This window comes from Ovis aries, chromosome 1, assembly GCF_016772045.2.
Source record: "Ovis aries strain OAR_USU_Benz2616 breed Rambouillet chromosome 1, ARS-UI_Ramb_v3.0, whole genome shotgun sequence".
Classification (NCBI taxonomy): Eukaryota; Metazoa; Chordata; class Mammalia; order Artiodactyla; family Bovidae; genus Ovis; species Ovis aries.
The window spans coordinates 247,520,833-247,545,296 of NC_056054.1; the positions used below are offsets into that span (position 1 = coordinate 247,520,833).

The 24,464-nt window shown below is 38.8% G+C and overlaps 1 protein-coding gene across 14 annotated transcripts in view; it reads left to right on the top strand.

Annotated features, from left to right (window-relative positions):
* Positions 1-24,464, top strand: part of TFDP2 (transcription factor Dp-2) — a 203,486-nt gene that overhangs the window by 102,235 nt on the left and 76,787 nt on the right. For 3 of the 14 annotated variants that reach the window (XM_060395015.1, XM_060394994.1, XM_060394999.1), the window contains exon 1: positions 24,269-24,450. The exons of 9 other annotated variants lie outside the window; for them this stretch is intronic. Coding sequence is in view for 3 of the 5 variants with exons in the window: in XM_060394994.1 (XP_060250977.1) it covers positions 24,420-24,450 (31 nt within the window). In the remaining 2 variants the exon portion in view is untranslated. Of the gene's footprint in view, positions 1-22,877; positions 22,918-24,268; positions 24,451-24,464 lie in introns of those variants that run through there. 2 more of the 14 variants (XM_060394988.1, XM_060395030.1) reach the window with 2 other exon arrangements.

Here is a 24,464-nt window from a genome sequence, read left to right on the forward strand (position 1 = left end):
ATATTGAAGAATTTAAAAATTGCTGACAAAAAATTAATTTGGAGGAAATATCAACTACCAGGATTCAATTTTTAAAAAGTAGAAAACTTGAAGAGTCTACTATTGCAGTAGAAATAGAAAATGTTGTACAAAAACATCACTTAAAAAGACCCTATTCCTGATGGTTTTATGGGCAAACTTTTTCCTGTTTCTATGAATAGTTTATCCAGGCAATAAAACATGCAAAGTATAAAAGCAAAGACTTCCAGTACATGGAACAAAACTGACTTGACTCATAAATAGAACTTCACAATACAGAAAGTTATCAATCAAGCAGTTATCAACAGAAGTATAGAAACAAAAATCCTTAGTATCAGTAAATAAAATTGATGTTATATTAAGAGTACTGTATACTATGAACCAAGTATAATATGTCTGAAGAAGGCTCAAGATGGTTGATATCAATAATTACATAGGTTGGTTAAAGAGGAACCGTATTTTTATCTGAAATACTTTTCATGCTACATTTTAAAAAATATGGTCACTTAAAAAAAATCTGCTGATGGACTACAGATTAATGATATTTAAAAATATATTTTAAAACATCTATCATGTTGCTTCCCAGGTGGTGCCATGGTAAAGAATCCACCTGTCAACCCAGGAGATACCAGACACGGGTTTGATCCCTGGGTTGGGAAGATCCCTTGGAGAAGGAAATGACAACCCACTCCAGTATTGTTGCCTGGGAAATCCCATGGACAGAGAAACCTGGAGGGTTACAGTCCATGGCCGTGCAAAGAGTTGGACATGACTCAGCACACACACCACTTTATTAAGTTATTCAGTTCAGTCATGCAGTTGAGTCTGACTCTGTGACCCCACGGACTGCAGCATGCCAGGCTTCCCTGTCCATCACCAACTCCCAGAGCTTGCTCAAACTCATGTCTGTTGAGTCGGTGATGCCATCCAACCATCTCATCCTCTCTTGTCCTCTTCTCTTCCTGCCTTCAATCTTCCCCAGCATCAGGGTCTTTTCCAGTGAGTCAGTTCTTCCCATCAGGTGGCCAAAGGATTGGAGTTTCAGCTTCAGCATCAGTCCTTCCAATAAATCTTCAGGACTGATTTCCTTTAGGATTGACTGGTTGGATCTCTTTGGAGTCCAAGGGACTCTCAAGAGTCTTCTTCAGCACCACAGTTCAAAAGCGTGGTCAACTTTCTTTATAGTTCCACTCTCACATCCATACATCACTACTGGAAAAACCATATCTTTGACTAGACGGACTTTTGTTGCAAAGTAATGTCTCTGCTTTTTAATATGCTATCTAGGTTGGTCATAGCTATTCCTCCAAGGAGCAAGTGTTTTTTAATTTCATGGCTTCAGTCACCATCTGCAGTGATTTTTGGAGCCCCACAAAATAGAGTCTGTCACTGTTTCCATTGTTTCCCCATCTATTTGCCATGAAGTGATAGGACCAGATGCCATGATCTTCGTTTTCTGAATGTTGAGTTTTAAGCCAGTTTTTTCACTCTGCTCTTTCACTTTCCTCAAGAGGCTCTTTAGTTCTTCGGTTTCTGCCATAAGGATGGTGTCACCTGCATACCTGAGGTTATTGATATTTCTCCAGGCAGTCTTAATTCCAGCTTGTGCTTCATCCAGCTGGACATTTTGCATGATTAAGTTATTAGTCAATATATTTAGTATATTTATTTATTATATAAAATAAGCATATTTATTATATTTTAATATATGTTAAAATTTAATATTTTGATAATCTTAAATATATCTATTTATAATATATTATATATTAACATTGATGGTATTAATATGTTTATGTTGGTATCAATATATTAGATATTAATATATCAATATTAATATGTATATTAATATATATTATAACACATTGATATGTGTTTATATATCATTAATTAGAGTTAGGGTTGTGTATGTAATTAATACATAATATTAATATATTAACATTAATATATCAATATTATATATTATATTACACCATTATATTATATATTAATGCATTGAGAATATATTTGATACTATTTAATAATATAGTAATATGTTTAATAATATATTTTAAATAATAGTAACATTACTATTTAATGTTTAATAATAGTAAATATTTTAAATAATAGTAAATATTTTAACCTGTTTTTAATGTATATAATAAATAATATATTTATTTTATATAATATATTTACATATATAATATATAAATATATATTTGTAGTTAGTATATTGATATTTAAGTTATTAGTCACTATATTTAGTATATTTCCATTAGAAACAGACATTTTTGTTTAAAACAGAAACAAGATAAGGAGGTCTACTGGCAACACTATTATTTAGTTTTCTGTTGTTTTGTTTTTTAAAGTTAGATTTATTGAGAAATAACCTATGTGCAATAAAGTTTACTATTTTTTTGTTTAGTATATATGGGGCCTTCTATCTTGGTAATAAATTCACTAGCTTATTAAAATTTGTTACTTCTGATAGCCTCTTTTTTGATTCTTTGGCTTATCTATATCAAGCAGCATTCTTTGGATAGATACCAGTTGCTTCATAATGTATTATCCTTTTTTATCTATTGCTGGATTAAGTTTGCTATCATTTTAAGGATTTTTTATTGTGGTATAATATTCATAACATAAAATTTACTGTTTTACCCATTTTCATGTAATTTGGTGGCTTTAAGTACAGTCAAGGTGCAGCCATCACCACTATCTATCACCAGAACTGTTTCATCATCTCAAAATGAAACTCTACTACATCAGTTCAGTTCAGTTCACTCGCTCAGTCAAGTCCGACTCTTTGCAACCCCATCAATCTCAGCACAGCAGGCCTCCCTATCCATCACTCACTGCTGGAGTCTACCCAAACCCATGGCCATTGAGTCTGTGATTCCATCCAGCCATCTCATCCTTTACTTTTCCCTTCTCCTCCTGCCCTCAATCTTTCCCAGCATTAGGGTCTTTTCAAATGAGTCAGCTCTTCCCATAAGGTGACCAAAGTATTGGAATTTTCAACATCAGTTCTTCCAATGAACACAATATTGGGATTTCTAATATTTACATACAGTTCTATAAAATCTCCCTTTTATTTAAGTTTACTTCTATGTTTAAGTGGATTCAGTGTTGTCCACCATTATTTATTATCATGGCATTTGATTGTTTGGATTCAGTTCTTACAAACTCTCTGTCCACCAAAAGATAGGGGCTTTCCCACAGTGTAAGTTAACATAGTTTCTTTTATTATAAAGTCTTGCAACCAAAAATAATCAGCTGAACTACACAGTGTGCCTAGTGATCTATGTGATTTCATTTTGGTGCTGGTTCACCATTTTCATTGTGTACAATAGTTTGCACTCAGCACTAGTGCGTGGACCACATTTTGAGAAGCACTGTTAACTAGAGCTTAAAGGATACATCCCTGACTTTTCAAAGTCTGACATCCTCAGAGACAGTACAAGATCTTAGCCCACTTTAACTCCATTATCCCTTTCTTCTATATATACTATTCATTTCAGTTCAGTTCAGTCGCTCAGTCAAGTCGAACTGTTTGCAACCCCATGAACTGCAGCACTCCAGGCCTCCTTGTCCAGCACCAACTCCCAGAGTTTACCCAAACTCACGTCCATCGAGTCGGTGATGCCATCCAGCCATCTCATCCTCTGTTGTCCCCTTTCCTCCTGGCCCTCAGTCTTTCCCAGCATCAGGGTCTTTTCAAATGAGTCAGCTCTTCGCATCAGATGGCCAAAGGATTGGACTTTTAGCTTCAGCATCAGTCGTTCCAGTCAACACCAAGGATTGATCTGCTTTAGGATGGACTGGTTGGATCTCCTTGCAGTCCAAGAGACTCTCAAGAGTCTTCTCCAACACCACAGTTCAAAAGCATCAATTCTTCTGCTCTCAGTTTTCTTTACAGTCCAACTCTCACATCTGCACATGACTGCTGGAAAAACCATAGCCTTGACTAGGCAGACCTTTGTTGACAAAGTAATGTCTCTGCTTTTTTAATATGCTGTCTATGTTGGTCATAACTTTCCTTCCAAGGAGTAAGCGTGTTTTAATTTCATGGCTACAGTCACCATCTGCAGTGATTTTGGAGCACCCAAAAATAAAGTCAGCCACTGTGTCCACTGTTTCTCCATCTATTTGCCATGAAGTGATGGGATTGGATGTCATGATCTTAGTTTTCTGATTGTTGAGCTTTGAGCCAAGTTTTCCACTCTCCTCTTTCACTTTTATGAAGAGGTTCTTCTTCACTTTCTGCCATACAGATGGTGTCATCTGCATATCTGAGGTTATTGATATTTCTCCCAGCGATCTTGATTCCAGCTTGTGCTTCATCCAGGCCAGCATTTCTCATGGATATACTCTGCATATAAGTTAAATAAGCAGGGTAACAGTATACATCCTTGACATACTCCTTTCCATATTTGGAACCAGTCTGTTGTTCCATGTCCAGTCTAACTGTTGCTTTCTGACGTGCATACAGGTTTCTCAGGAGGCAGGTCAGGTGGTCTGGTATTCCCATCTCCTTCGGATTTTCCACAGTTTATTGTGATGCACAGTCAAAGGCTTTGGCATAGTCAATGAAACAGAAATAGATGTTTTTCTGAAACTCTCTTGCTTTTCCAGTGATCCAGTGGATGTTGGCAATTTGATCTCTGGTTTCTCTGCCTTTTCTAAAACCAGCTTGAACATCTGGAAGTTCATGGTTCACGTATTGCTGAAGCCTGGCTTGGAGAATTTTGAGCATGACTTTACTAGGGTGTGGCCACTGCTGAGTTTTCCAAATTTGTTGGCATATTGAGTGCAGCACTTTCACAGCATCATCTTTTAGGATTTGAGGTAGCTCAACTGGAATTCTATCATCTCCACTCGCTTTGTTCATAGTGATGCTTCCTAAGGCCCACTTGACTTCATATTCCAGGATGTCTGGCTCTAGGTGAGTGTGATAAACACCATCGTGATTATCTGGGTCGTGAAGAGCTTTTTTGTACAGTTCTTCTGTGTATTCTTGCCGCCTATTCTTAATATCTTCTGCTTCTGTTAGGTTCATACCATTTCTGTCCCTTATTGAGCCCATACATATGAAATAATAATTGCCTGTTTCCCTTCTGTAGCTACTGGTAACTATTGTTCTAATTTCTGTCTCTGAATTTGATGATTTTAGATACCTTATATAATTAGAAACTTAGATTGTTTGTCCTTTTGCATCTGTCTTTTTGTACTTGGCACATTGTTGTCAGAGTTCATCAATGTCAGAGCATGTATCTGACTTTCATTCCTTTCTAAGGCTTGTTTAGGTTTTTTGAGACCATGTTGATGAAGGATATTGATTAGGAATCTTCTTAGTATTTCTTTGTTAACAGTTTTGATATCAGCATTATGCTAGCCTTAGCAGATGAGTTGGAAATTGTTTTCTACCATTCTGTTTTCTGGAAGGGCTTGTGTAGTGTTAGTTTTACTATAAATATTTGGTAGAAATTGATCCGCCCATGTTGCTGCAAATAGCAAAATTTTATTTTTTATAATTGAGTGGTGTTTCAATGTATGTGTGTATGTGTGTGCGTATCACTTCTTCTTTATCCATTCATCTGTTGCTGGACACTTAGGTTGCTTCTGTTACCTTTCCTGTTGTAAATAGTGCTATGAGTATTGGGCTGCGTGTATGTTTTCAAATACTGTTTTTATTTGCTATGAATATGTACCTAGGAGCAGAACTGCTGGATCATATTGTAGTTCTATTTTTAGTGTTTTGAGGAACCTTCATACTATTTTCCATTGTCAGTGTAACAATTTACATTCCCACCAACAGTGCATGAGAGTTCTTTTTTTTTTTCCCACATCCTCATCAACGTTTGTTATTTGTGGTCTCTCTGATAATACCCATTCTGACAGGTATGAGGTGATACTCCCTTGTGATTTTTGAGTGCATTTCTCTGATGATTAGCATTGTTGAGCGTCTTTTCATATGCCTACTGGCCATTTGTATGTCTCTTTGGGAAAATATCTATGTAGGTCTTCTACCCATTTTTTGATTGGGCTTTTTGCTTTTTAGATACTACATTGTATGAGATGCTTATATATTTTGGATATTAACTCCTATTGGTCATATGATTAGCAAGTATTTTCTTCTATTCAGTAGATTGTCTTTTTATTTGTTGTTGGTTTCCTTTGCTCTGCAAAAGTTTTTAAGTTTGATTAGGTCTCATTTGGAAAAAGCAAGAGAGTTCCAGGAAAACATCTATTTCTGCTTCATTGACTCTGCCAAAGCTTTTGACTGTGTGGATCACAATAAAATGTGGAAAATTCTGAAAGAGATGGGAATACCAGACCACCTGACCTGCCTCTTGAGAAGTCTATATGCAGGTTAGGAAGCAACAGTTAGAACTGGAGATGGAACAACAGACTGATTTCAAATAGGAAAAGGAGTATGTCAAGACTCTATTGTCACCCTGCTTATTTAACTTCTATGCAGAGTACATCATGAGACACTCTGGACTGGAAGAAATACAAGCTGGAATCAAGATTGTCGGGAGAAATATCAATAACCTCAGATATGCAGATGACACTACCCTTATGGCAGAAAGTGAAGAGGAACTTAAAAGCCCCTTGATGAAAGTGAAAGAGGAGAGTGGAAAAGTTGGCTTAAAGCTCAACATTCAGAAAACGAAGATCATGGCATCCGGTCCCATCACTTCATGGGAAATAGATGGGGAAACAGTGGAAACAGTGTCAGACTTTTTTTGGGGGGGCTCCAAAATCACTGCAGATGGTGACTGCAGCCATGAAATTAAAAGACGCTTACTCCTTGGAAGGAAAGTTATGACCAACCTAGATAGCATATTCAAAAGCAGAGACATTTCTTTGTCAACTAAGGTCCGTCTAGTGAAGGCTATGGTTTTTCCAGTGGTCATGTATGGATGTGCGAGTTGGAGTGTGAAGAAAGCTGAGCACCAAAGAATTGATGCTTTTGAACTGTGGTGTTGGAGAAGACTCTTGAGAGTCCCTTGGATTGAAAGGAGATCGAACCAGTCCATTCTAAAGGAGATCTTGGGATTTCTTTGGAAGGAATGATGCTAAAGCTGAAACTCCAGTACTTTGGCCACCTCATGCGAAGAGTTGACTCATTGGAAAAGACTCTGATGCTGGGAGGGATTGGGGGCAAGAGGGGAAGGGGACGACAGAGGATGAGATGGCTGGATGGCATCATGGACTTGATGGACATGAGTCTGAGTGAACTCCGGGAGTTGGTGATGGACAGGGAGGCCTGGCGTGCTGCGATTCATGGGGTTGCAGAGAGTCGGACACGACTGAGCTACTGAACTGAACTGAACTGAGGTCTCATTTGTTTATTTTATTTTTGTTTCCTATACTTAGGAGACATATCCAAAAGATAGACTACTACAATTTATGATATAGTGTTCTCTGTTTTCTTCTAGGAGTTTCATGGTTTCAGGTCTTATATTTGTATACAATGTAAGGAAATGTTCTAATTTCATTCTTTTCTATGTAGCTGTCCAGTTTTCCCCGCACAACTTATTGAAGAGGTTGACTTTCCCTCTTGTATATTCTTGCCTCCTTTGTTGTAAATTAATTGGCCGTACGTATGAGTTTATTTCTGGGCTCTCTGTTCTGTTGATCTGTGTATCTGTTTTTGTGTCAGTTACATACTCTTTTGCTTACTGTAGCTTTGTAGTATTGTCTGAAGTCAGGGAGCATGATAACAGCTCTGTTCTTTTTCAAAATTGCTTCAGTTATTCAGAATCTTTTAGGACTGATTGTTATAGTTTTGTGTAAAATGCCATGACTGTTTTAATGGGATTGGGTTGAATATATAGATTGTCTTGGGTAGTATATTTATTTAGACAGTATTAATTCTTCCAATCCATGAATAAGCATAGCTCTCTGTGTTATCTTACACTGTCTACAGTTTCCCAAATATAGATCTTTTACCTTCTTAGTTAAGTTTATTCCAAGATATTTTATTCTCTTCGATGCAGCGGTAAGTGTGATTTTTTTCCCCTTAATTTCTCTTTCTGATAGTGTGCTGTTAGTGTATATGAATGCAATCTACAGAAATCTTTCTGTAGGTTAATTTTGTGTCCTGCCACTTTATCAAATTCATTGATGAATTCAGGTTTTATTGGATTCTAGGATTTTCTATATATAGTGTCATGACATCTGCAAACAGCGACAGTTTTACTTCTTCCTTACTAATTAGCTTCCTTTTATTTATTTTTTTCTTGTCTGATTGCCCTGACTAGGACTTCCAATACTCTGTGAAATAAAAATTATGAGAGTGGGTATCCTTGTCTTATTCTTAATCTTACAGGAAAACTTTCAGCTTTTCACCTTTGAGTATAATTTCAGCTGTGATTTTATCATAAATGGCCTTTATTATGTTGAGATATGTCCCTCCAGACCCACTTTGATGAGAGTTGTTTTAAATCATGAATGGCTGTTGAGTTTTGTCAGAAGTTTCTTCCACATCTATTGAGATGATCATATGACTTTTGTTTTTCAGACTGTTAATGTGGTTTGCCCTTGGGTTTATAGTGTACATCTTTAAGTTATTACAGTCTGCTTTCAAAGAATTTATGTCATATTTTGTATACTTCCATTTTCTTTCTTTTGTGCTATTAATAGCATGCCTTTAATTTTAAATGTTATAAGCCATATAATACATTATTAGTGTTCTAGTTTAGACTCTCAATTATCTTTTCAAGTGATTAAACTTAGGAAAAAAATTTCTTCCAGTCTAGTAAAGAGAAAGTGGATATAGTTATTTTAAAGTCCCTTTCTGATATTTTCAACATCCAGGTCATGTATGAGTCTCTGTTTCTTGGCTACTTTTTTTCTTTCAGTAGGGTTTTTTTCCCCCTTTTGTGTATATTTTACAATTTTAATTTAAAGCCTGATGCTTTGTATAGAACAGTAGAGCTTAAAATAAGTAGCATTTATACTTGGAAATGGGCACGCTTCTACTTCTATTATGGCATTTGTGGGATTTAGTGAGTCAGTCTGGAGTTGAGCTGGGTTTGGCTTCTGATGTTGCCATGATTATGTTCAGTGCACCTCAGAGGAAAAAAGAGGTTGTACCTTTAAGAAAAATCTTGGTCTTTGGAAAAGGATAATGATTCTGAATATTGCATGATGGGAAGGCATGTGTGAATCCTATGAGAATAGGGTGGGTATAAGTTTTTATGGAAACAACAAAAGTTATCTTTAAAAATATAATTTAACAAATCATCTTGTTAAGTCACAAGCAGTGCTGCTTATGTATGTTTCTTATGAGGTAATCTAGCAAGGGAGCAGAATATTCTTCCTTGTTTCAAGAAAGGCAGAACCTGAAGCTCTGGCATTTTATGGACACGCAGTGTTTCTGCAGAGGAGTAGGGAGGTGATCTGTGCCTGGTGCAGGCGGCATTACTCAGCAGTGCTCTCAGTGGCAGTGAACTCTCAGTGAGGCCGTGTGAAAGACTACATTGGTGTTTCTCTAGCTTAAATACAAACTGCAATCCCCTGAGACCTTTAGAACAATACTTCCCACCCTCAGAGGTTTTGATGGAGTTGGTTTGAGATGTTTTTTGGACATGAGATTTTTAGGTTTCCCAGTTGATTCTAATGTACAGCCAAGGCTGAGGGTATTTCCTGTCAAGGCTCACAGAAATTCTGTGAGCTGTTGGAGACTTCGAAGTGTCTGGAAATTTTGCATTAGCAGGTGGAGAAAATACCAGTGATATTTAAAGTATTGTCATTTCTGTGATATAAAGGAAAAGCAATTGTTCTATTGTGTACTAAGAAACAACTTAGTATAAGACAGGTCTTGAAAAAATAAGTATTTTGAAGTTGACCGTTGTTCCAAAGCAAATAAAAATTATATATTGCCATTTCCATCAAATATTGTTAGAGTTTTAAAAAGCTAGTAATGTCTCCCACCACCTAGATCTTGGTTTCTAATACTGTTCTCCAGTAAAAACATTCAGGGGCTCCATGGAAAAATAGCTAGTCTGTTTTTGGGCAGGAAATATACAAAATGAACCTGGAGTGTCTCATGGGACCAGAAAGTAAGGAAATATTGAAAAAAAAGAAAAAAGTTGGAGCATGCCAACCCAACACAGGAGCCAACCTAAAAAAGATCTCAGTGGCCAAAACTGGAGCAATTGGAGCAACAAAATAAATAACGTAATGTTGGATTTTAACCTGAAGTTAAAAAGTAACCATAAACAAATAGGTATTCATATAAGTAAGTGACTGAATAGATAAGTAGGGGAGAAGAGACAAGTCTCCTGTACAGAATTCCAAAAGATGATGTAGTTTACTTCCTGCTCAAGGAGGTAGAGCTTAAACCCTCCCACTGCTCCATTTCTTGCAGTGCTTCCAGACAGTAACTCCTGTGAATATGCGGTGGAGGTGGGGCAGTAACTTGACAGTGGGGAAACCTAGAAACAGCAGTTCATCCAGGTGATCCTCAAAATTAGCATTAATAGTCATAAATTATTTTGATAGCATATGCCCTTGAGACAGTGTAACGAGATCTTCCCAATAACCCATAACCCTAATCTAACAATGAGAAGGAAAAAAAAAACAGAAAAATCCAGACTGTGGCTTTCTACAAAATGCCTGACCAGTACTTCTCAAAACTGTCAAGGTCTTCAGAAACAGGGCAGATCTGAGAAATGGCCACAGACCAGAGGAGAGTAAACACCATTCATGTTTAACTCCTTGCAGCTCCATGGACTGCAGCACATCAGGCTTCTCTGTCCTTCTCTATCTCCCAGAGTTTGCTCAAACTCATGTCCATTGAGTCGGTGATGCCATCCAACCATTTCATCCTCTGTTGTCCCCATCTCCCCCTGTCTTCAGTTTTCCCCAGCATCAGGGTCCTTTCCAGTGAGTCAGCTCTTCACATCAGGTGGCCAAAGTATTAGAGCTTCAGCTTCAGCATCAATCCTTCCAAGAATATTCAGGACTAATTTCCTTGAGGATTAACTGGTTTGATCTCCTTGCTGTCCAAGGGACTCTCAAGAGTCTTCTCGAGCACAACAGTTCAAAAGCATCAATTCTTCGGACCTCAACCTTCTTTATGGTCCAACTCTCACATCTGTACATGACTACTAGAAAAACCATGTAAAAAGCATCATGTAAAAAGCTTAAAAACAAAATCTTCCTCTATCAAATTAACAAATTTCTAGAATTTGTTAGAATTCTAGAATTCAATTTCTTAGAATTATGACCTGTATTGGCAAAGGTAAGAAAAGTTGGTATCTTCATTTCATATCCACTTTTTATCCTGTTTATTCTTTTCTTTTTATCTAAGAGTGTGAATTACCACAGGCACTCTGGGGAGCAAACTGGTAATAATGTTCAATTGCTGAGTTGTGTCTGACTCTTTGGCAACCTTGATAGGTAATAATTTTGATAGGTAATAATACCTATCAAACCCCTTGAATGGGTTTTGTTGACCAAGTGCAAACCCTTCTGACTCAAGTAAGAGACCTGAGTGTAGAGGTAATTCTTTCATGAGTTATTATGGCAAAAATAAAGAGACTGTGTAAATATCCATTTATAAGGAAACAAAGTATGATGCATCCACTCAGTGGAATGTTATGCATTCATGATTGTCTTTAGAGAATATTTATCGAGGTCTGATAACTTTCTTGTTGCGTTTTAGTCTTCTGGTCAGAATGGCATTCATAATCCTGATTTTTTTTTTTGTATACATGAGAGTGAAAAACATTTAATGGCTGGTTGTATTATTTGATAGATGAGGAAACAGGGACTTGAAAATGTCCGATGAGATGCCCAAGTCTTAGGGCTAGTAAGTGACTAAAGTAAGAGCTTTTTAAGTGAAGTACAGTTGTTAATATACTATTATTTTGGTTTCAGGCATGCTACATAGTGATCTGATATTTACATATACTAAGAAATTATCACCATGATAAGTCTAGTCACCACCTGTCCCCATACAAAGTTACTGCAATATTAGTGACCACATACCTTGTGCTGTCTGTTACATCCTTGTGGTTTATTTATGTTATAACCTGAGGTTTTGTAACTCCTAATCTCTTTCACCTATTTCATCCCCTCTCCTTTGTGGCAACCACCTGTTTGTTCTCTACATCTATGAGTGTGTGTTCATTTCATTGTGTCTCTCTGTTTTGATTTTTGGATTCCACATGGCTCTGTTTTTTCCTCCATGTTCTTTGCTTTAGCCCCAAGTAAGAAAATAAGAAGTGGGTTCCTTCTACTGTTTTGTGTAAATAACCAAAATTAGTAAATTTCCCCCCAAACACTCCCTTATGTGTATTTTACTTGTCTTCCTCAGTTTCAGTTTATTGGCTTTACTTGTTTTAAAAAGCTGATTTTTAAAAAAAATTATTTATTTATTTTTAGCTGTGCTGGGTCTTCCTTCCTTTTCTTTAGTTGCAGTGAGTCTGGGCTGCTCTCTAGTTGAGGTCTGTGGATTTCTTGTGGCAGTGGCTTCTCTTGTTGTGGGACACAGGCTCTGGGGCACACAGCTTCAGTAGTTGCAGCGTGTGGGCTCAGTAGTTGCAGTTCCTGGGCTCTAGAGCCCAGACTCAGTAGTTGTGGTGCTCAGGCTTAGTTGCTCTGCAGCATGTGGGGTCTTCCCGGACCAGGGATCGAACTCTTGTCTCCTGCGTCAGCAGGTGGATTCTTTACCACTGAGCTACCCGGGAAGCCCAGTTTACTAGCTTTACTTATAATTATGGGTATTATATGAACCTTTTCACAATTCTATTCTTCTACATAAAATTCTCTTCTCCCTGCTTTTACCATGGTCGACACCTCCCCATCTTCCCTTCAGAGAAATCTTCCTGACCACCTGTTTTATGTGAAAGACCATACCTGTCATGCCCCTTCCTAGCTCTCTAATGCCCACTAGCTTCTTTCATAGCAGTGAGTACAGTTGATACTTTCGTATGTGTTTGCTTGTTTCCTTCATTAGACTGTTGACTTCCTGAGGCTGGGGATTGCTTTTCCCTTCACCAGTGTATTTTTAGGTCCTCTTCTTATGGCTGGCAAATTTTAAACAGTAAATATGTGTAAGTTGAATGAAGAAACTTAATTTTTACAGCTGTAAACAGCTCTTTAAGAATTTGTCATATACTTTAATTGAGTTTAACTTAAATTTTACAGATGTTATTCTTATAATACATGTTTAATTCATCTTATCTATATTGGTCTTGATAGTTTAATGTATTTTATGTAGGAATCTGGGCTTCCCAGGTGGTGCTAGTGGTAAAGGACCCGCCTGACAGCACAGAACATGTAAGAGATGCCTGTTCGATCCCTGGGTCAAGAAGATCCCCTGGAGGGGGGCATGGCAACCCGCTCCAGTATTCTTGCCTGGAGAATCCTTTGGCCAGAAGATCCTGGCAGGCTACAGTCCACAGGGTCACAAAGAGTTGAACAGGACTGAAGCGACTTAGCATGCACAGCATGCATGTAGCAATTTAGAGGAGAGAAGTCAAGTTAGAGGTGAGGAAATCTCTTAGAGTAGAGGTGGAAGTACTGCCGGCTGCTCAGGAGTGGGTAGACTTTGAAGAGGTTAAAGAAAAGGGAAAGACATTTTGGACAAGACTCTTGTATACTTTTTAAATACACTATATATTTATATAGTGTATATATAAATAGTCGACTCTTTGCGACCCCAAGGACTGTAGCCTATCCGGCTCCTCCGTCCTTGGGATTTTCCAGGCAAGAGTGCTGGAGTGGATTGCCATTTCTTTCTCCAGGGGATCTTCTTAACCCAGGAATCGAACCCGGGTCTCCCGCATTGCAGGCAGATGCTTTACTGAGCCACCAGGGAAGCCTATATATATATTTTCCTGTGAATCTAAAACTTTGCTAAATATAAATCAGGAAAATTGAGGAAACAGTATAGCATCAGGTGGCCAAAGTATTGGAGCTTCAGGTTCAGCATCAGTCCTTCCGATGAATATTCAGGACTGATTTCCTTTAGGATGGACTGATTGGATCTCCTTGCAGTCCAGTGCACTCTCGAGTCCCTGGTAACCACCATTTGTTTTCTGTTTATATGGTATTGATTACTTTTCAGTACCTATATAAGCTGAATCATACAGTATCTGTCTTTTTGCGACTGGCTAATTGCACTTGGTATCCTCATGGTTGATCCATGTTATAGCATATGGCAGAATTTCCTTCCTTTTCAAGGCTGAATACTATTCCATTGTGTGTATATGTGACATTTTGCTTATCATTCATCTGTCAATAGGCAAATGGGATGCTTTCCTTTTTTAACTATGGTGGGTAATGCTGCCATGAGCTTAGGAGTACATATATCTCTTTAAGAGCCTACTTTTAATTAAATATGTCTATCAGTTGAATTGACCCAGCAGTATCATGATAATTCTATTTTTCATATTTTGGACAGTCAGCATTCTGATTTCCATAGCAGGCGCACCATTTTACTTTCCCACCCATAGTATACAGGCGTTCCTGTTTCTTTACATCTTCACCAACACTTGTTTTCCAAGGTGTTTTGATAGTGACCCATCCTAAGGAGTGTGAGGTCTTACATCATTGTAATTTTAATTTGTATTCCCATGATGATTAGCAATGTGGAACATATTTTCATGTGGATATTGGCTATTTGTAGAAACATCTTTTAAAGACCTTTGCCCATTTTTTAATCCGAATGTTTGTTTACTCTTGTTATTGTTGAGTCTTAGATTTCTTTATATATTCTGGATATTAACCCCTTGTGAGATGTATGATTTGTATGTGACGATCCACTTTTCACTTGATGCTTTCAAGATCCTCTCTTTGTTGAAAGATAAAGTTTAATTCTAATGCATCTCTTTGAGTCCATTTTATTTGGGGTTTGTTGAGCTTCTTGGATGTTCCTATCCACGTCTTTTATTAGATTTGGGACATTTTCAGCCGTTGTTTCTTCACGTGCTCACTTCTCCTTTCCTGTCTTCTCCTTCCAGAGATTTGACGGTAAACGTGCTGGTCTGCTTCATGATTTCCCACGGGTCCATTAGGCTCGTTCATCTTCATGGTTTTTTTTTTTTTTTTTCCTTTCAGTTCCACAAGCTTGATAATTTCCATTGTCCTATCTTCTTGTTTGCCGATTCTTTCTTCATTTAATTATTTTATTTTTCAGCTCCAGAGTTTTTTTCTCAATTGCTTTTTAGGTGTTTCTCTCTCTTTGTTGATATTTCCATTTTATTCATGTACCATTTTCCTGACTTTCTCTACATCTTCCTTTAGGTCTTTGAGCATCTTTCAGACAGTTGTTTTAAAGTCTATCTAATCTGTCTACCATCAGGACTTTTTCAGGGACAGTTTTGCTGATTTTTTTTTTCCCCTTGAATTGGCCATAATTTCCTGTTCTTTGTATGTCTTGTGATTGTTCATTGAAAACTGGGTGTTTAGATTTAATAATGTAGTAACTCTGGAAATCAGAATTTCACTCTTCCCTGGGGTTTGCTGTTGTTCGTTACTGGTTTTGTTCATTAGGAAAAAAAAAAAAGAGAATTGTTGTGGCCTGTCACCGTACCAAAGATGAGCCTGAGGTGTAGACTTAAGGTCTTCTCAGATCTTTTCTGAGCCTTTGCCTGGGTGTGTATGGTCACTTTCTAATTTTCCCCATAGAAGCACTTGTTTTTTAATGTCCAGCTCTGGGAAGGGTAAAAAGAGAAAAAATGAAGAAGGGAGGGTGGGAAGGACACCAGTCCTTTAAATCCCCTGGAAGTCACTTCAGCCAGAGAGGAAGGAGTTGGAACAATTGAGGGAGGTGCACCAGGGATGTGCCCACTTCTTTGTCTGCACCTCTGTGAGCTGGAAGCAGCAGTCTGCAGTCAGGACACAGATGCCTGGTACTTGGCAACTGGGTCCTTTTTGCCCACCCTGGTTCCCACATGCTGTGTGCAGGCTGCTCCAGGAACACGTGCACAGCTGCCTGCCACATGGCTGGGATGGGGGAGGGGGGACTTCAAGTGCACCACCATCTCAATGGACCAGAATTAGCTGCAGTTTACCAAGCAAGCTTTCCCCTGGAAGTTACGAGACTTCATTAGTCCAGAGTTTCAAAATAGTTAACCTGAGACAGATTGTGCCCCTGCCGTTGTCGCTCAGGTGAGCAGAGATTCCTGCTGCTTGCTATTCTGCCCTCTCCCTAGAATCCTCTTTGCTGCATGAATTTTTAGGACAGGACTTCAGGAGTATCTCTGGCATGTTTGGGAAACCATTACAGAAAACTGTAGTTTACCAGTGCAGAAGACAGTCAGTTGGTGGTAATTAGTATTGAAAAGTTATCAGTCATTAAAATTCATCTGAAATCTGATCAAGACTCTGGAATTCAGGCAAAAGCCGATGAAATTTCTTTTGCTGTCAGTGGCATTCTTTTAACAGATGAGAAGCTACTGAAGGTGTTTGATCAGTAAAGGACACTTGTCCACTCATTTATTTACTAGATATTATTTGAGTATACACTGTGTGCAGTATAGTTTTCTGGGCAGAAAGGGTGCAGAGATGGAATGCGAGGGCTGGGGAGAGCCAAAAACCTGTCATAGAAGATTTCACATGCTATCAGAAGTGATAGACATGTAAGTTACAAAGGAATGTGACAGATGTTACAATAAATGTCTGTCTACAGTATTGTGGAAACTTAAAATAGGACCAAATCTCCTTCAGGACATTGGGAATATCTTAATGGAAGAGGCAGCATTTCATGGTTTGTGGGGAGGAGTACCGGTTTACCAGGTGAAGAATATTGAGAGTTTAACGGTAAGGTCATGGTCTATTCAGGGAATTGTAACTCATTTATGCCTCTGGAGTTCTGAGAAATAGACCTTGAAAAGCAATTGGGGATCCCATCATTAAGGACTTAATGTAATCTGTTTGATGAGGAAACCATGAAAGATTTATAGGCAGGAGACTGAAATGATTTTACTTTTTTTCTCATTTAGAATAGTTTATGTGGTGTTAATATATGATATAAAGAACAATATCTAGATTTTAGTAAGTCTTTTGATTACATCTACTCATTGAATTTATATCTGTAATGAATATCCATAGTCATTAAATGCGTGGACTTTGAGAAGTTAAGAACTGGCTTAGAATCATGATGCTACCACTTTGTAGCATTTATACAAGTTTTTGATGTGGTGTGAGTGACAGTCTCTCAGTCGTGTCTGACTCTCTGCAATCCCATGGACTGTAGCCCACCAGGCTCCTCTCCATGGAATTCTCTAGGCAGGAATACTGGAGTGAGTAGCCATTTCCTTCCCCAGAGAATGTGGTGAACCTCCCTTCTCTCATCTGGATAATGGGGCTTCTTCATAGTTTCTGGGCCCTGCTGACTGGGGAGAAGTAATGAAGTCTCTATTGGATGGGGAAGAAGTCAAATGAAACTTGACACTAGATGTACTAACGTCTCAGTGTCTCTAAGGACTGAGTGAAGGTAGATTTTGAAGCAGATTTGAGAGATGGCCATAAAAAAGGTGTACATTTAACTTCAGTTCAGTTCAGTTCAGTTCAGTCGCTCAGTCGTGTCCGACTCTCTGCAACCCCATGAATCGCAGCACGCCAGGCCTCCGTCACCAACTCCCGGAGTTTCACTCAGACTCACGTCCATCGAGTCGGTGATGCCATCCAGCCATCTCATCCTCTGTCATCCCCTTCTCCTCCTGCCCCCAACCCCTCCCAGCATCAGAGTTTTTTCCAATGAGTCAACTCTTCGCATGAGGTGGCCAAAGTTCTGGAGTTTCCGCTTCAGCATCATTCCTTCCAAAGAATACCCAGGGCTGATCTCCTTCAGAATGGACTGGTTGGATCTCCTTGCAGTCCAAGGGACTCTCAAGAGTCTTCTCCAACACCACAGTTCAAAAGCATCAATTCTTAACTTACAAGAGGTAATTAGTTCTAAACAGAATTTTATGTGTTTTGCATCAAAATCTGGGGAAGGGAACCATTGAAGGTGTTTAAGCAGGAAACCATATGATCCAGTTTTTCCAAACTGCTTAAGTTGTATCCCAATATAATTATTAATAGTGTTTCCCCCTTTACGCTCAGTGGTTAACCCAATTTGGGTAATAAATTATGTGGCCAGTCACTTTCTAAAGCAAAGATATAGTAAGAACAAAGGGCCATGGTTGAGCCTTGTAGAATACAAGTAATGAGAAAATAATAAAGAAACCAGCCTCTGGTCAAAGTGAAACAGGGAAGAAATAGTCTTTAAAAACCCAAGAGAGAATAGTTTTAATGGTATTAACGAGGTGAGATTTGTGAGATCAGCAAAGTCAAATTAGCAAGGTTATGGACCATAAGCATACATTAATTTATCAAGGTGGAGCTCCTTGTCTACTCTAGTTAGTACAGTTTCTTTTGGGGCAGCTGGAGGGAAGTCAGATGGGTTTTTTTCTTTTAGGATAAGGGCTGTGTCTTTCATTTTTATATCCTTAGTGCCTAGATCAGTAATTGTTATGTAGGAAGTACTTGGTGCATTTTTTAAGAATTGAAATATAATTAATAGTTTGTAAAAAGGTGAGATAGTAGCCATAGATACTACACTTAAAAACAGTTCAGTCAAATGGAAAGGAGGATGTTTTTAGTTCGGCAGCAGTTAGAAAGGAAAGATCTCTTCATCTTAAACATTAAGATGAACTCGGTGAAGAGAGAAAATTAAACTTTCTGAAAGGGGAAGGAAGTTTGAAACCTAAAGTTTCTGCTGCTTAGAAAAGAATCTATTGTGAAGTGAACAGTGTGGCCTTACACCCTCCCCTGCCCCCAACCCCTCCTTCCACCAGGCACTGCCCAACCTTTGAAGATTTATGAATATGGTCATTGGAGTCAGAAAATCTAGAGCTAAATCTTGACTTTACCTTTTACTAGATTCGTGGCAAGTCATTCTAGTCTATATTCTATCATTCTGTTCTGTATTCTCTTATATTTAAATGTCTCAGAGATTTAGTTTACTTTTTTAATTGAAATTTAATTAAAAGAGACTCTAATTTAGAGTAAAAATTTTTTTAATGTCATGCTAACTTTTTTCATTTTTTAAACCCAGAAATTCTTGGCCCTAAGTTAATACTTATAATGACGTTGACTTTCTTCTTCAAAAAAAAGTTTAACAGATAATGTGTGCATGTGTGTGTGCTCATTGCTTTAGTCATGTCCAACTCTTTGCCACACCATGGACTGTAGCCTTCCAGGCTTCTCTGTCCATGGGATTTCACAGGCAGGAATACTGGAGTGGGTAGCCATTTTCCAGGGGATCTTCCTGAACCAGGGGTGGAACCTACATCTCCTGTATTTCCTGCACTGCGGGCAGATTCTTTACCCCTGAGTCCCTGGGGAAGCCCTGATAATGTATGCACCTGACCAAAATTCAAGTGGTAAAATGGGGCATACTCAGCTAGAGATTTTAGTGTCATCTGTGAGATGCTGATCTCTTCCTCATCTCCCCAACTACTACACTTTACAAGATAATGTCCTTCTGGCCACAGTTGATTATCCCAGCACATCATTGCTTTGACAGCATTTCGCTAAGGCAAGCACCTGACCCCCGTTCAGCCATCGAGTGACTTCCTGGTATGGTAAGGCTCAGGCTGAGAGAAGGTTAATGGAATCTGTAAGATATGAACTAGTGATACATCAGTAGCCATGTTTCCCGCCAGCTGGAGAATGCTGATCTATAGTGAAAGAGAATCATGCTGACGTGAGAGAAAATCGGGGAAAAGAAAGGAGTCAGTCATACACAGTCTTAGCACCCTTAGAGTTCCTGAGACCCTCTGCTTCCTTGACCCTCCTAGTTTGGATTCTATTACTCTTTCTTGCATTCAGTGAGCAAGTTGAGGCAATGGGTTTCTTTTCAGGTCAGACTAGCATGAGAGGAGTTTATCTTCTAATTCAACTAATACCTGAATTTCGATGAAATATTCTGACTCCAATGCTCATGTTTTCTCCCCTGCAACACATTCTTTCTTTAGGGCTAAAATCTTAGGTCTGAAGTTCCTTTCCTTCCTAACGTGTGGGCTTTCCAGGTGGCACAGTAGTGAAGTATTGAAGCCTGCCAATGCAGGAGACATAAGAGACTCAGGTTCAATCCCTGGGTCAGGAAGGATCCCCTGGAGATGAAAATGGCAACCCACTCCAATATTCTTGCTTGGAGAATCCCATGGACAGAGGAGCCTGGCAGGCTATAGTTCATGGGGTCGCAAGGAGTCGGACATGACTGAGCACACTCTCCCCCCCCCCCAACACCACCCCCAGTCTGTTATCTCTAACTCCTTTGATTTCTTCCCCTTCCATAGATCCTTCTCCAAGGTACTGGCAAATGCCTCCCTCATCCTGGAAAGCCTTCGCCTTGATTCTTTGGGCTCCATTAAATTCAGTTGTGACTAAAACATGCATAAGGATTTTGGTAGAAGTTTAGAAAAGGTCATAGATTGCGGCCAGATTGGGGAAAATTTAGACAGCAGTCTTAAGTCGTTTGCTATTATTGTATTGCTAGACCAGAGATACTTAATAGAACTTTCTGTGATAATAGAAATGTTCTGTGTCTGCAAGCTGTTATCCACATGTTGAGGACTTAACATATGTCTAGTGCAACTGGGAAATTGAATTTTTAATTTTATTTAGCTGTAGTCAGTTTAAATTTAAATAGCCATCCAAAGCTAAGGCTGGAGCCCCCCTGGTGGCTCAGTGGTGAAGAATCTGCCTGCAATGCGGGAGATCTGGGTTTGACCCTGAGTCGAGAAGATCCCCTGGAAGCGGGCATGGTATCCCACTCCAGTATCATTGAACACAACTAAAGCGACTTAGCTCACATGCACGCATGAGGCTAAGGCTACCAATGTTGACAGTGTAGCTCTAGGCATCAGGAAGTCATCAAAAGATATAGTTTTTATTTATTTTGTTTTTAAATCAGGGAAGTGATGTGTGTTTTATAAAAAAGAAAAGTGTGGAAACTGTGTGGGCCTTTGGATGGTGAGGAAGAGGCAAGAATGGAAAATCACTTTCTATCATGTGCCTGTAACAAGGATGGGAACGTAGGTAGGTGAGCTGCTTTGGGACAGTAGAGGTGGAGTTCAGAAGTTGCATTGACTTCGTGGGACATGTGGACAGAAATGTCCAATAGGCAACTACAAATAAGAGTTGAGAGCAGAGACTAAGATTAGACGTGTGCATGTTTGTAGTCATCTACGTAAAGGTAATAAAGCCGTAGAAATGGGTTATGGCCTCCAAAGAGGGAATAGAAACCTTGGATGAAGGAGCATCAAAGCCAGAGGCTTGGAAAATATTTACATTTAAAGGGTAGAAAGAGGGAGAAGATGTGCAAAAGTCAAGTCACTATGTGATATTTTTAAGAAACCAGCACTTATCCTTGCAAGTCGTAGCAGGAACCCTTTGCTTTAGGCATAGCCCTCATCAGAGAGATTAGACATTTTACTTGAAAATGCGAATAAGTATATCCCTCATGATATGGATCTGGCAGAGAGCTGTAATAAGCAGCCATGGGGCAAGTAAAAACTACCATTGTGCTATCATAGTGTCACTTCTGCCTGTAGAATCATACATGTATCTGTAAAATATGATTAATCTTTGGTCAGGTTGCCAATAAACATAGCAGAGCTTAGTGCAAGTGAATCAGCGTATAAACCTAGGGAAGGGAATGCCTCGAGTCCGTTAATGTTTGCTAGATAATCAATATATGTAATCAGTATTATAAATAATATGATGTGTAAGTGTATTTTCTTCTCTCTCTCCTTCCTCCCTCACTTTTTTCCTTTCCTCCCTTCTTTTCTCTCACCCTCCCTCATTCCTTTCTTCCGTCCTTGTTCCTTTCTCCCATGCTGTGTGGCTCATAGAATCTTAGTTCCTTGACCAAGAATCAAGCCCCCTAATCACTGGCCTGACAGGGAATTGCCTTAAACTGATTCTCCATCTAAGATTAAGGAGAAACTGTTTGGGAGAACCTACATTGGATGCATTTTATTCTGCAAATGGGAAGACTCCTGGAATTTCCCCACAGTGCGTCACACGCTCGTGAAGGTATACAGAAGGCGGTGCTCATGCTGCCTTCTTAGAGGGGCTTAGGAGTAGATTCAAGGATAGTGTGAGTGAAGGATTTGGGAGTTGAAAGAAGGCCCTGGCAAGGAGGGCAGATAAGAAGACACATGGAAGAATAGAGGTAGGCTTGAGATCAGAGATCAGGAGCAGACAGTAGGGGGTATGTCAGTTTGCTGCGTAGCTCATTGCCGGATACAAAGGAAAGGTGAATGGTAGTCAGGGAGAAGCAACATTGCGCCTGCAGGACCAATGAAATCCTACTTTGCCTCCATTTTTTTTTTTTTTTTTTAAGATTTATTTATTTATTTATTGGCTGTGCTGGGTCTTCGTTGCTCTGCAGAGGCTTTCTCTACTTGCAGGGAGTGAGATCTGCTCTTCGTTGTGTGTGGGCTTTTTCTTGTTACGGAACATGGGCTCTAGGTGCATGCGGGCTTCAGTTGTTGTGCTGCACAGGCTTAGTTGCTCTTAGTTGCATGTGGGATCTTCCTGGCAAGGGAATGGAACTGGTGTCCCTTGCATTGCAAGGCGGATTCTTAACCCCAGGACCACCAGAGAAGACCTGGCTCCATGTTATTTTATTGATTACTTGATCTCAGTCATCACAACATCTTCCTGACCTCAGGTTACTGTTAATTTATTGTACTAACTATTCCGGACAGAATATTTGAACATGTAAATCGCTATCTAGTCCTAGGGATCCTAGAAGTAGGATCCATGTACCTGACTACTAGAAACTTTAATTTCATTTTGCTTTAAGACTGTAACAGAGTAGGTATGACCTTTTCTAGCCCCGGAATATCCTGGCCTCGGATGACATGGGCTATCACTTCGGGCTGGCCTCGTAGGTCAGAGGTATGTGCTTATTTATTGTGTTGTTTCTGGTAAGGCAGTCAAGAACAGTGAGCAGCAGGGATAGGAAGATTGTTTTCAAGTGTGGGTGTATAAACAGAGGTATTCATACTAGGTTTTAATACTCAAAACTGATAGGGTGCTGTGTAATTTTCAAGTTTCTTGTTTTGTTTTGTTTTTAATTCAAAATGCCCCTGAAAAATGATGGTCTACAAAACCTTAGTGTATAGAATTTTAACTGATTCCTTTACTCAAATATTACAGTGACCTCATATTTATTACTGAAAACAGATTTTAGATCTGAAAAGCTACAGGCCCATTGAGGTTGTATTTTTCAGTTTCAAGCTAATAAGTATTTGCAGTTCAATTTAATTTACATTGTACAGTATCTTTTTTGACATATCTCTGTGTGTAAGAGGTGGTAGATACATAATCCATTTATAAAGAAAAATTTGGCTAAGAAAAAGCTCTGTTGGAGTTTTTTATTCAGTATATGTTTATTTGAGTGTCTAACAGTCTCTGTCTTAGCCACTGGGGATATAGCAATGAAGCAAGCAAAAGATCCTTGCCCTCTGGAGTAAGCTATACTTTCAAGGGAGAATATTTCACAATAGGTAATAACTAATCAAAGGAAGAAGGGTACCTTAGTCATCCAGGAGTTGTACTTTCAGGGACCTGAGATATAAGCAAACCCACTGGAGACAGGGGTTTATTACATTTGACTTTTGTCTGTTGTGTTCCCTGCTGTATCTCAGAGCCCAAAATAGTGCTTGGCTCATATGTCTGTTGATGAGAAGTGTTTATTGTTTTGAATTTGTATAATCAGAGACATGCACTTTAATAAATGATTTTGCACCTAGCTAGTTGAAAAATTTATCATTTCCTTTACCTTTTTATATTTGTTACCTACTTTTTGTTTCTCTTGGTGTCCTCATGGCCCAATGCAGGAGCACCTTATTAATATTAATAATTAGTCGTATGGTAATCTGATACGGCAAAGGTTAGATTTGGAAAGGAATTTAAGAGGTCATCTTTTGTTCAGCTTCCTGCCTAGGAAAAAACAGTAAGATAATTAGGTATGTATTTTTAATTAATCATTTAAAAAACTAGGACAACATAATTGGGTTCTCTCTTGGGAAAGTAGTGAAAGGTACTTAACCCTAGATATAAAGGTACTAACCTGAAAAAATGAGAACTTCTAACTGTGTGGGAAAGTGAAAAAAAATTGAGCACCACTAAGCTGCTCTTTGTTGATATCAGAAATGGGCCTGTCATTCATTTTGGCATTGAAGCATAGCCTCCTATCTCAGGGGGCAGAACCAGGACTTTTTTTTTTTTTTCTCCCAGAGGAGCTGGACAGTTATTACAGGTTGAAAAGGCTGACCAGTTTTTCAAGAGTTTCTCCTTTTTTTCCCCCCTGCAACTTATGGTGCTTTTGCTCTGCCTTCAAGATGCACTAAAATCTCCTCCTTTGTGACTGCTTCGGAGCCAACAAATACCCTGACATGTATAATTCGAAATATGCAGAGTTCATGAGTAAGTTCCATCCT